General features: G+C 38.1%; 1 protein-coding gene and 1 pseudogene across 1 annotated transcript; both read right to left on the minus strand.

The window, feature by feature from the left end:
• Positions 1-879: 879 nt before the first annotated feature.
• Positions 880-6,182, minus strand: LOC122092741 (protein AMN1 homolog). Its single transcript, XM_042662985.1, has 6 exons — positions 5,989-6,182; positions 5,175-5,302; positions 4,436-4,605; positions 3,554-3,631; positions 1,717-1,861; positions 880-1,575 (listed from the first exon to the last, which is right to left on the minus strand). Exons 1-6 carry the CDS (start codon positions 6,077-6,079, stop codon positions 1,162-1,164), a joined length of 1,026 nt encoding a protein of 341 aa, XP_042518919.1. The 5' UTR covers positions 6,080-6,182; the 3' UTR covers positions 880-1,161.
• Positions 6,183-7,531: 1,349 nt separating this feature from the next.
• Positions 7,532-12,852, minus strand: part of LOC122093075 — a 6,690-nt pseudogene continuing 1,369 nt past the window's right edge.

Genomic DNA, 12,852 nt, shown 5'->3' on the forward strand with positions numbered 1-12,852 from the left:
TTGCAACACATGACAAACAGGTTACATGACTATGAATCAAGGCTTCCAACAGTTCCAATGGGGATACACCTCTGTTTTGTATCAACTATCAAGTATCTCATGAGAGACGAGCCCTCTTTGAACCTTCTTGAGTTGACTGACCAGTTTATGAACTATTTATGCATATCAAGACTACTGTTGGAAAAACTCTTTTGCTCCCTTACCCAATTGTAGAAATCGGAAGCTAACTGACGGGTTCAAAACTCCCTCAAAGCCATCTCTTCTGCCCTTAGATGGTTGGAAAGGAATGCAAACAGTTCATATTTTGTTCTTGCAATTCACATACATGTAAAACAGAACCAGGCATGCCTAACCACTCTTCATGGCTGGAACCAGCGTTTGCGGTTCTTCGGTTCTCTAGCGTGTGTTTAACAGTAGGTGCCATGGTGCACATGGCACGCCAGTGTAGCTTTAATACATGTGATTAGATTGATTTCGAATCCATAAAATTTTAGTGATGTCCATGGTAGAGAGACTTTAGATTTTCTACTCCCTACTTGACTTGCTCATGAGCTGTAGCTGACTCCCATGCAACTAAGCAAAGGCTGTGTTGACCTACAATCACTCTCTCCCAATGGTCAAGCTGATCGTAGACCACCTAAATGAATGAATGCGACTAGGTCACTACTCTCTCCCGATGGTTAAGTATATGCTCTCTTGGCTTAGCAGCTCAATATATCTTTAAAGCTCAAGATTCTAATCTGAATTGCCAACAAGCATTTCAAGCCAGATCTGAGAGATTGTACTTACTAGGCCTATGAAACTAAGTTCACAGAACTTCTTTGGGTGTCTCCTTAGATTGAAAAGTACCATAACCTTCTACAATTGGCAAAGGGTATCTTGCATTTCTACCAATTTGGCATTTGAAACCTTCTTTCTTGAGCAAACGTACAAGAATTTTCAGTAATCACACCATCGTTTATGCATCAACTCAACAAGCTATTGTTTTATACTTTTTATCTATACAAAAACAATGAAATTAAAAAAAAAAAGCCAAGAGACAAGGACGACCTTTTACAGTTATTGGATGATGATGTTACAACAGTGATGAATTTTTTCTGAGCATAGAGAAGGAAGACAATCTCTAAAGGAGAAGAGAGAGAGGTTCAAAGAATCCAACCATCAGCTCCTAATGTGTAGGGACTTCTTCAATTGGGCAGCCAGAGCTATTGACTTTGCATCTGTACTCTTGGTCACCCTCTCCCTGTCTTCACGCCGTCGATGCTGCCTCACATTCTTCGCTCTCTTTGGGGCTAATCGGGCATCCCTCTCAACAAATGCAAGCCTGAACCTTTCAGCCATGGATATTTCATTGGGAGTAGAAATAGATGGAATTGTCACACTTGGTGCAACTGCAGAAGTTGCCCAAGTCCTGGGATCAATGTCCTTGACTATAAGATCATCCAATGATATATCAGGTAATGCTCCAAAAGGAACTTCAACCCCTCGGAAACCAAAAAGTGATGGCTTTGGATTCACCACTATTCGTGGACATTCGGTGGTCAAGCTCTCCCTCGAGTCATCATCAATTTTTGGCTACAGAAAAAAATTTTTTTTAATTAAATTAAGAATGACCAATCAGTGGCTAAAAGGACTACTCTTATGTCATGATGAATGCAGTTTGGATGATTCAACCAAGTATGTGTTGATATTAAGGAGACAAGGACAACGACATACCCATACAAGCCAGCGCAATGACTGTGCACCATTGGCGATTTCCATGCTATCAAGTTCCTCCCAAGATTCTTCCTCTACACAATTCAGTTCCGGCTTCAAGATACCCAAACATCTGCGTGCTGTGTATTCACTCCTGGGGCATCCTCTGCAACCATGAATTGCAGTTCATAACCTGTTATGAAGTTGTACCCTAGTTAAAATACATAAGCCCACACTAATAACCCAGAGTGGGATCTTAGTGAAAGCTGAAAAAATAAAGAATAATATGAAATATTTGATTGGGATTGATAATTGTCATATTTGACATGCTCCACAAGTTACTAGGGAACTGTTTCTGTATTAGATGCCAGGTTTTACAAAGGTAAAACAGAGTTAATGGATACTGCATGAAAGATACTTGAAGTTTCAAGTGGCCACCCATTTTTGAATCCTCCTGTTATCTTGGTGCCTATTTCTCCCTGTGTATTTAAATTTTAAACCCAACCTCTGATTCTTTTTTTTTTTTGGGGGTGGGGGGTATTATTATTATTATTATTATTTGTTTCATCTTTGTCCTTACAGATTCAATCATAGTTGTCAATGGTCACGGTGGTTTTTGATGGGGATTAATAAAGAAAAAGGATGAAGAAAGTAAACCCCAGGGGAAAATCTATTATAAATCCTGTAACACTGTAAACCCAAACATGTGTTACAGTGTTCAAGGCGTCCTAAACTATAAAATCTTGGTTAATCTTGTCTATAAAGAACAAAACTAAGCAGACCATGCTTATGCAAGGACCACAATTCTGCATTATGTTCAGAATCACGTCAGCCCGATTCTAATTAAAGGATGGTCAAGGGGCTATAAAGTGATCGAAAGTACTCCTAAAAAGGGGGAAAAATAAATTCAACGCACAGAAAGACAGCATTCTGCCTTAGTTCTTAAAAATGATCTAATTTGTTGATCTGGTCCTCTAGCAGTCTTAAACCACACATACAGCATGGAATTAGTGCTCCCTTTCCTCCAGCCTTCCGCATGGTATGAAAAAGTAGGGTCTAGACAATTCAATCAATGGGTCGGGGAGTAATAAAAGCAAGGAAAAACAGATTTGTAATATTTTATCAGCATTTGATCAACCCTCCAACTGCAAGGTTGCATCGCTTGAATCCCTGAATCAGGGATCTAGGTGCTCTCCCAGCATTAATGAAACATCTCTTTACCATCTAATCAACAAAGAAGGGGGAAAAATTAAAATAATATGGCCATCACCCATCAGAAATCTTCTGGACGAGCTTGCAAGTGAATGATTCAATGGACTTGATGAGGTGCTACTCTAGAAGCACGAAATTCATACAGTTCTCTGTGCATGTGCGTCTGATGGGTGGTCTATTTTTTTTTTTTTTTGGGGGGGGGGGGGTGGGTACTCCCTGTTAGATAAACTGGAGTTGAATATGGGCATTCAGAGGAATTTCATTCTTTAATCTCTATCACCCTCTTCTTCAAAGCCCTTTCAGGCCCCTCACTATATGAAGTTGAACTTATTCTGGGGCAATTATTACAATTGACTCACCCAAAGAAGAGCTCAGCTTTCTCCAGCCTTTAATGCTAAATTGAACCTTTTAAAATTTGGTTTAGCCAGCTATTTACCAGCATTCATATGCCATTTTTCCATTACATACCTTCAAGTATGAGAAGGTTGAGAACCCAGTAGACCAGCCTAGTCTTTCTATTTTCAGGGTTCACTAACTTTGTGGACATTAATCCAGGTCCTAAAAATTTATACCAAGGAAATCTGTAGATAACCAAAAATGTAGACAGAAACACAGTCAACTTAAACGTTTGAGTGAGAAAGCATACCCACATCTTAGTATCTCCAATAAATGGCAATGTTGCACAAGCACTGAAACACCCTGTGGAGTAATTTTGCTGCACCGGCTGCACAATAACCAACTCCATGCCATCAGAAATTGCATAATGCAATGCTTCATAGAATAGTCAAGAGGGCATAAATACACAAGAGACGGCAATCGTTCATGTTGTATCAAGTCTCATGCTGTGTCAAGATGTGAATATTACACAAAATGACTCAACCCAAACACTTGTTTATTAAAAGGGCTAGCACAACCTGATAAGTAGACCCCCGATCCAAACACAACACATTTAATGAATCATGCTCGGTTAGCACGGCAGGAATAGACATGAAAACGGTAGAACAAGGGGAGAATCTTAATAAAAGATAATAAAGGTTAAACATCTCAAGTTCAGGTTTGGCAGGTTCAACATGAAAATCACTTGCTTTTTAATTTGGTGTAGACCTATAATTAACCCTCAGGAAAATTCCCAACCTAACAAGGATTAAAGGTTTGTGCCCATGCTGGGTTGGGTCAAGTCCAGTAATGTCAACCTCATTTAGGGAAGATAATTGCTAGAGTAAAACCAAGGTAACTTTTCCCACCATGTAGGCTCAACATGACTGAACCTACTGATCCTCTAGAACCTCCTTTTTGGTGTATTGGTTGTCGGGGTGTGAGAAAAGGGGCTTTATGAAACATTTTCTGACGATTCACAAGTTATAACATATCCCAAGCGAAGACCCATTTGAAAGGTAGGTAGGCCTCACCTCTTCAAACCCATTCCATGTGTACTGGTAATCCAATGGTTACAAACTTTACAGGAAAGATACTTTAGATTCTCCCTAGCTGAAAAAGGAATTAACGAAATGTAGATCAGCCAACTCACCTAATATCCACAGCTCGCAGAGATTTACATTTCTCAGCCACTCTTGCCAGTCCATAATCAGAAACATCAGACCCAGAGACATCTAGGATGTCCCAGGAACTTTCCGCCAAAGAAATGAGGACATCATCATTGAGTAACTTTCGTCTCCTAGCAATCGCTGCCATTGGCATCTGGTGTTCAATGATATAAGATTAAAGCACTTGAATAAGATACTAGGAATTTCCAATTACACAAAATAACCATTAAAATAGAGAAATTACATAACATGCATACATAATGTATTTATTTTTTTCACCCACAGGAATCATTTGTCAACTAAACTGATCACAAGCTCGTCACAAGCAGTTCGTGAATACTGATCATCATGGTTTGGCCTATTATTAACTCAAACCAAAAGTATTTGCAGGGCAACCATCTATATTGATCCTTGGATGTTCCAAAGTTGTGTAACAAGGGCAATATGCAAGCTACAGCTATAAGCTGATTGACTTAAATTTGGTAGCTAGGATAGACAAAGAACATAAGGCATGTCCCACAGCATGACATGTATATGTGTTGATTTGTATCACCGCAGCCAAGAACAGCAAACCACGTCCGTCTTACATTGTAGCAGGTAAAAGAATTTCCCAATTCAAATGTGTGTATACACAAACTCCAGCAATACTACGAGATCATATATACTCAAAATATGAATTAATAACTGAAATCAAAACCCAAGATGAGAGTTTGAAACCGATACCTTAACATGTGGAGGAAAGCTTGCAGCAATATCATCGAGGTCTGGAATGATATCTTCAAGATGTTCTCCAATAATTCCAATACATAAACTAACTAAACTTGGAGGTTTAGCTTTTGCAAAAGGTGATCCTGTATAGAGCATGCTCAGCACATTAATATAAGCAGTGGAGTAAGATACTCGAAAAGATGGTCTCTTTCATTTTTCTTCAAACAATCTCACAAGTTAAACAAGATTTTTTTTTTTTTTTTTTTTTTTTTTTTTTTTTTTTTTTTTAATGATGTTTCTATTACAGTGTTGGGTGCTTGAAGCTTTATACCTTAATACCATTTTACTAAGTAATGCTTCAAAATCAAAGTTTAGTAGGTGGGGGATCTCTATTCCTACCATTCCAAAAATATGATAAGCTCCTCTACAAATTCACCGGCGATGGCTACTTATACAGAAACAGGATCATACCTAAAATTGATAGAACTTGACGCGAAGATTGCGTTCTAACGCATTTATAATCCAGCAGTGAAGCTATTAATCGGAAAATATACAAAAATTAAATAAAATTTTGAGAGGACGAAGAAAGGGTAAGGGGATTAGCAACCGAAACCATCGAAAACTCAAAATTAAGATGTTCACAAGTTTACAATTTATATGGCAATCCCCGGGGAAAAAATACAGAGAGAAAAAGAAACAAACTCCCAAGTTTAAATTGAGATCCTACAAGTAAAAAATTACAATTAATCTTCTCTGCAAGTTTGAAGGGAAGTAAATTAAGAGGAAGCGAAGAGAAGATAGCTACATAGATGGGTTCCGTGATACATACTATAGGGTTGAGGGATTTTGAATTTGACTTCTGCACTATGATCCCGCTTCTGCAATGAATACGTTAAGGCCGCAGGTTTTGCCTTTTCCATCTGAGATCGAAAGATTATAGAATCGTCTGTAACGTGAGAAGGTAAAGGTAAAGGTAAATGCAAAGGAGAAGGAAGGCGTCCGCGAAGAAAGATGGAACGGGAATACGGGATTCTATTTCCCTTTCCAAGATTTTATTTAAGGGTCTGTTTGGACATTCCTCATCAAGGAACAACCATTCGAACAATTCCACCAATTACCGCCTCACTTATTTATTTTTATTTTTATTCTTATTTTTTTTTAAGAGAGAAAAAAATAAAAAAATTCACTTGTTGCCTCTTGGTTGATTTTAAGGATGTGAATTTGAAATGGAAATCAAAATCGAATCCATGAAACTATTTATTAAATTATTCTATTTAATTTTAAAATTAAAATCATGATTTTTATTTTATTTTAAAATTTAATCATTAATAAATCATTTAAATAAATCGTTAAACCCGATTAACATATACATAGTAAATTTAAGTCATTCAATGTTTATTTATATACATTTCAATAAAAAAAAAAGTTTACATTAAATAACTATTAAAAAAAACAAATATAACAATAGATAATTCATTTTAATGTGACAATTTGCATTAATTTCACTAAAAATTTTAAAGGTAAAAAAGTTGTTTGGATAAAAAATTAGAGAACATAAGAAAATCATTTTATCATTTAAAACTGTTTAAACCGAAACCGTTTATAAATGGTTTCAATTTTAATATATGAAACCGTTTATTAAATGATTCGAATTTGTTTTAAAAAAATCTTGCATCAAACCATCTACACCAAAACCAAACCGATTAACACCCTTAGATTTTAATGAGTTTGGCACTTTGGCTCCCTTAAGTTCTGTTTGGACTTACTGAAAATAAGGGTCAATCCTGCTATGCTTTTGCACGCGTATTAGGATCCTCTTCAGTGCCGGGAGTAACAGTGATGGTTTTGTCTATCTCTCTCTTCACTAGTGCGTCTCCAAAAGGAGAGAGAAAGAGAAACAAGAAACAGAGTGACATAAAAACCTCACTAGTACACAGCTGGTGAGCCATGATACGCAAAAAGCCCATGCTCACCATGAGGTCCTTTGGGTGGATTCCATCATGTGGATCAATCCCATACGAAAATGGTTCCGTCCCAAATATCAATATTAATATGGTTTATCAAACGTTAACGCTCTGGAACTTTTTCAAATTTCAATCTACACAAACCGCATACAGAGACAGCATATAGAGAGGAAAGAGAAAATCCAAAAATGGTGAAGGGATCTTCAATGAAAAAAGATTGTAATCTGAAATTGCCAACAAACATTTCAAGCAAGATCTGAGAGACTGCACTAGTTAGGCCTTTAAAACTGACTTTGGTTCAAATGGATAACTTCTTTGGGTGCCTCCTTAGAGGTTGAAAAACACCAAAACCTTCTGCAATTGGAAGAGGGTATCTTGCATTTCTACCAGTTGGAACTTAAAACATTCTTCCTTCAACAATTATGCATCATAACTTTGTCAAATGCACAAGAAGATGCCAGTACTCACAAGTCACACCATTGTTTGTGCATCAACTCAACAAGTTACTGTTTACCTATACAAAAACAACAAAGAAAAACCAAGAGACAAGGATGACCTTTCACAGTTCTTGGAATATAATTTTACAACACTGCTGAACTTTTTCTGAGCATTAAAAAGGAACACAATCTCTAAAAGGAGAAAAACAGGAGGTTCAAAGAATCCAGCCATCAGATCCTAAGGTGTAGGGATTTCATCAATTGGGCAGCCAGAGCAATTGACTTGGCATCTGTACTATTGGTCACCCTCTCCCCGCCTTAACGCCGTCGATTCTGCCTCACATTCTTTGCTCTTTTTGGGGCTAAGTGGGCCTCCCTCTCAACAAATGCAAGCCTGAACTTTTCAACCATGGATATTTCATTGGGAGTAGAAACAGATGGAATTATCACACTTGATTCAACCAAAGAAGTTGCCCAAATCCTGGGATAAATGTCCTTGACTATAGAATCATCCAATGCTATATCCGGTAATGCTCCAAAAGGAACTTCAACCCCTTGGAAGCCAAAAGGTGATGGCTTTGGATTCACTACTATTCGTGGACATTCCGCGGCCAAGCTTTCCTTCAAGGAGTCATCAATTTTTGGCTACAGAAAGTTAAAAACAAATTTATAAACAAATAAGAATGACAAACCAGGGGCTAAAAAGGACAACTTTTATGTCATGATGAGTGCATTTTGGATGATTCAACCAAGTATGTGTTCATATTTGGTAGGGTCATGCAATTAGTATGCATCACTAACTTCTAGTCTGTTTCTGTTTCTCTTTTCCTTCCTTCTCCTTTCACTGTAACTATGCTTTACAAGGGTACGCCTGCCCCACATGCACATTTGATACACTGGGATGCCATTTAAAGAGGATACACTACCAATACAAGTGAAGGACGACTCCAAAGTAAAATGGAGTGACAGTTTTTAAAACTTGACCGGAGGTTGACCAAAAAGACCCTTGTTCCGGTTTCCTCAGATTTGAACACTAGTTTGTTCCAGTTTTAAAAAACTTTGATTAGAGCATCCACCATATATGGGTGTAAGGAGTGGGCAATTACCAATTTGCCAAACATGCACTTCGGAAATCCATGAATTTGGACAGAGCACACCTTTTGCCCATAATTTACACCATCCAAAAAAGGGGCCAAAACAGCATTATGCAAATTAAGAGGAAGCAGTTACTTCTTTCACCCAATTCTATGGTGCTATTTAGACCTATCGTCAGCTTTGTCCTGACAAATCCCTTGACATCTCAAAGAAAAGGTAAAATATCAACAGAAGATTGTCAAGAGTGCCTTGGGTTTCATGACATAACAGTTGTCAAAAGAGGGGAGTCAGAAAAGAACGACGACATACCCATTCAAGCCAGCGCAATGACTGTGCACCTTTGGCTATTTCCATGCAATCAAGTTCCTCCCAAGATTCTCCATCTACATAATTCAGTTCTGGCTTCAAGATACCCAAACATCTGCACGCAGTGTCTTCACTCCTGGGGCATCCTCTGCAACCATGAATTGCAGTTCATTACCTGTTATGAAGTTGTACCCTAGTTAAAATACAAGAGCCCATACTATTCACCTGGAGTGGGATCTTAGTGAAAGCTGAACAAATAAGGAATAATATGAAATATTTTAAGGGGATTGATAATTGTCACATTTGATGTGTTCCACAAGCTAATTGGGAAATATTTCTATATTAGATGCCAGGAAAGGTAAAACAGTGTTAATGGATACTACATGAAAGATTACTAGAAGTTTCAAGTGGCCACCTATTATTGAATCCTCCTGTTTTCTTGATCCCTATTTCTCCTCGTGTGTTTAACCCAAACCTCTGCTGCTTCTTTTTTTTGTATTATTATTATTTTGTGTTTTACCTTTGTCATTTGAGATTCAATCATAGTTTTTTTTTTATTGGAAAGGCAGTTTTTGATTGGCAAGGCGGTTTTTGATGGGGATTGATAAAGAAAAAGGATGAAAAAAAAAGAAGGAAACACCAGGGTAAAATGTATTATAAATAATAAAACACTATAAATCCTACAATTTATTATAGTGTTCAAGGCATCTTGACTAACCTTCTCTATAAAGAACGAAACTAGGTAAACCATGCTTATCCAAGGACAATCATTCCCTCCATTGTGGTCAAGGGGCTATAAAGTGATCAAGGTAGTCTCCTAAAGAAAGAGGGGGGGGGGGGGGATATATTGAACGCACAGAAAGACAGCATTCCGCCTTAATTCTTAAAAATGATCTAAATTTGTTCATCTGGTCCTCTAGCAGTCTTCAACCACACGTACAGCATGGTATTTCTCCTCCCTTTCCACCAGCCTTCTGCATGGTATGACAAAAGTAGGGTCTAGACAATTCAATCAATGGATCGGGAGTAATAAAAGCAAGGGAAATCTGATTTGCAATATTTTATCTGCATTTGATCAACCCTCCAACTGCAAGGTTGCATTACTTGAATCCCTGAATCAGGGATTCACTAGGTGCTCTCCCAGCATTAATGGAACATCTCTGCACCATCTAATCAATAAAGAAGTGGGAAAAATAAAATAATATGGCCATCCCCCATCAAATATCTCCTGGATGAGCTTGCAAGTGAATGGTTCGATGGACTTGATTAGATGTTGTTAAGTTTGTCTCGAATTCTTGACCCGTTTTGAAGAATGACCCGCTCCAACACATTTTGGTGGCAACTTGAATGGGATTTTTTTTCCTGAGATCTGTGATGGAAGTAGAGCGGTACGGTTTGACCTGATAGACCGTGACCCAATGGATCGACCCACGACTTGGAGGAGTATAGTTTACTTTCGTCTTGTTGAGCAAGTAGTTGTAATTGGGGGTTTTTTGAGCTAGGGTTTCAAAGCAAGTTTTCTCGCAGTGATTTCCACTGTAATATCTCTTCTACATAGTGAAACATCTTCTTCTTCACCCAAGGACGTAGGACACCACATCGGTGTGTGAACCTCGTTAAATATTTCTGTGTTGTGCGGATCAGTGTTTGTTTATTTTCGTATTCGTTGGTGTTTGCTATTAAAAATGCTACTATAGAACTCTAGAAGTACGAAATTCAAACAGTTCTTTGTTCCCATCTATGTGTGTCTGCGTGTGCGTGTGTTTTGGGTGAGGGGGCTTGTTCCCTTTAAGAGAAAATGGAGTCAAACATAGGCCTTTAGAGGAATTTCATTCTTTAATCTATCAACCTTTCTTCAAAGGCCCTCCAGGAGTTGAACTTATTCTTGGGCAATTATTAATAGTGACTCGCCCAAAGAAGAGCTCAGCTTTCCCCTATCTTTAAGGCTAACTTGACCTTTTTAAATTTTGGTTTAGTCAGGTATTTGCCTGCATTCATTCGCCACATTTTCATTACATACCTTCACCTATATGAAGGTTGAGAACCAAAAGACAAGCCTAGTATTTCTATTTTCAGGGTTCACTAGCTTTGTGGACATTAATCCAGGTTCTAGCAAGTTCTGACCAAGAATATCTGTAGATAACATACCAAATATGTAAACATAAATACAGTCAACTTAATGTTTGAGTAAGAAAACATACCCACATCTTAGTATCTCCAATAAATGGCAATGTTGCACAAGCTCTGAAACACCCTGAGCAGTAATTTTTTGACACTGGCTGCACAAGAACCAGCTCCATACCATCAGAAATTTGATTATGCAATGCCTCATAGAATAGTCAGGATGGCACTCTCATGCTGTGTCAAGATACGAGTATTACACAAAATCTTGATCCAAACACTTGTTTATTAAAAGGGCTAAATGGGTCAACAGAAGCACAACCAGATAAACAGACCCTCGATCCCAATACAACACATTTAATGAATGGATCATGTTCAATTAGCACTACAGGAATAGACATGAAAACGGTTGAAGGGGAAAATCTTAATAAAAAGTAATAAAGGTCAAACATCTCAAGTTTGGGTTCGGCAGGTTCAACATGAAAATCACTTGGTTTTTAAATTTTCTATTGACCTAATATTTACCCTCAGGGAAATGCCCAACCTGAACAAGGATGAAAGGGTTGTGCTCATGCTGGGTTGGGTCAAGTCCAGTAGTGTCAACCCCATTTAGGGAAGATAATACTAGAGTAAACCGAAGGGAGCTTTTTCCCACCATGCAGGATCAGCATGTCTGAACCTACCAATCCTCTAGAACTTCTCTCTTTGGGTGTTTTGGTAGTAGGGGGTGGGGGGAGGGGCTTTATGAAACATTTTATGAAGATGCTTTAGATTCTCCCTAGCTGAAAAAGGAATTAAGGAAATGTAGATCAGCCAACTCGCCTAATATCCACTGCTCGTAGAGATTTACATTTCTCTTCCACTCTTGCCAGGCCATGATCCGAAACATCAGACCCAGAGATATCTAGGATGTCCCAGGAACTTTCTGCCAAAGAAATGAGGACCTCATCATCAACTTTCGTCTCCTAGCGATCGCTGCCATTGCCATCTGGTGCTCAATGATGTAAGATTAAAACACTTGAATAAGATACTAGGAATTTCCAATTACACAAAATAAGCATTAAAATAGAGAAATTATGTAACATACATACATAATGTCTTCTTTTTTTTCACCCACAGGAAACATTTGTCAAATAAACTGATCATAAGCTGTTCGTGAATACTGATCATCACGGTTTAGCCTATTATTCACTCAAACCTGAAGTATTTGCAGGGCAACCATATACATTGATCCTCGGATGTTCCAAAGTTGTGTAACAAGGTGATTGACTTAAATTTGGTAGCTAGGACAGAAAAAGAACATAAGGCATGTCCCACAGCATGGCATGTATGTGTGTTTGATATGTATCACCACAGCCAAGAACAGCAAACCATGTCCATCTTACATTGTAGCTGGTAAAAGATTTTCTTATACAAATTTGTGTATACGCAAACTCCAGCAATACTACGAGATCAATATACACTCAAAATAGGAATTAATGACTGAAATCCAAACCCAAGATGAGAGTTTGAAACTGATACCTTAACATGTGGAGGAAATCTTGCAGCAATCTCACTGAGGTCTGGAATGATATCATTAAGATGTTCTCCAATAATTCCAATACATAAACTAACTAAACTTCGAGGCTTAGGTTTTTCAAAAGGTGATCCTGCATAGAGCATGCTCAGCACATTAATATTAGCAGTGGAGTAAGATGGTTGCTTTCATTTGTATTCAAACAATCTCACAAATTAAACAATAAAAAGGGGGGGGCGGGGTGGGGGGGGGGG

The sequence above is a fragment of the Macadamia integrifolia genome, chromosome 11 (assembly GCF_013358625.1).
Source record: "Macadamia integrifolia cultivar HAES 741 chromosome 11, SCU_Mint_v3, whole genome shotgun sequence".
NCBI lineage: Eukaryota > Viridiplantae > Streptophyta > Magnoliopsida > Proteales > Proteaceae > Macadamia > Macadamia integrifolia.

What these genes read in the sequence shown, in the direction of transcription:
- LOC122092741 (XM_042662985.1), bottom strand. Translation starts at nt 6,079, where the DNA reads ATGGAAAAGGCAAAACCTGCGGCCTTAACGTATTCATTGCAGAAGCGG. An exon ending in GCTTTCCTCCACATGTTAAG is followed by an intron (nt 4,606 to 5,174) that starts GTATCGGTTTCA and finishes ATTGAACACCAG; the next exon opens with ATGCCAATGGCAGCGATTGC. An exon ending in CTGCGAGCTGTGGATATTAG is followed by an intron (nt 3,632 to 4,435) that starts GTGAGTTGGCTG and finishes GTTATTGTGCAG; the next exon opens with CCGGTGCAGCAAAATTACTC.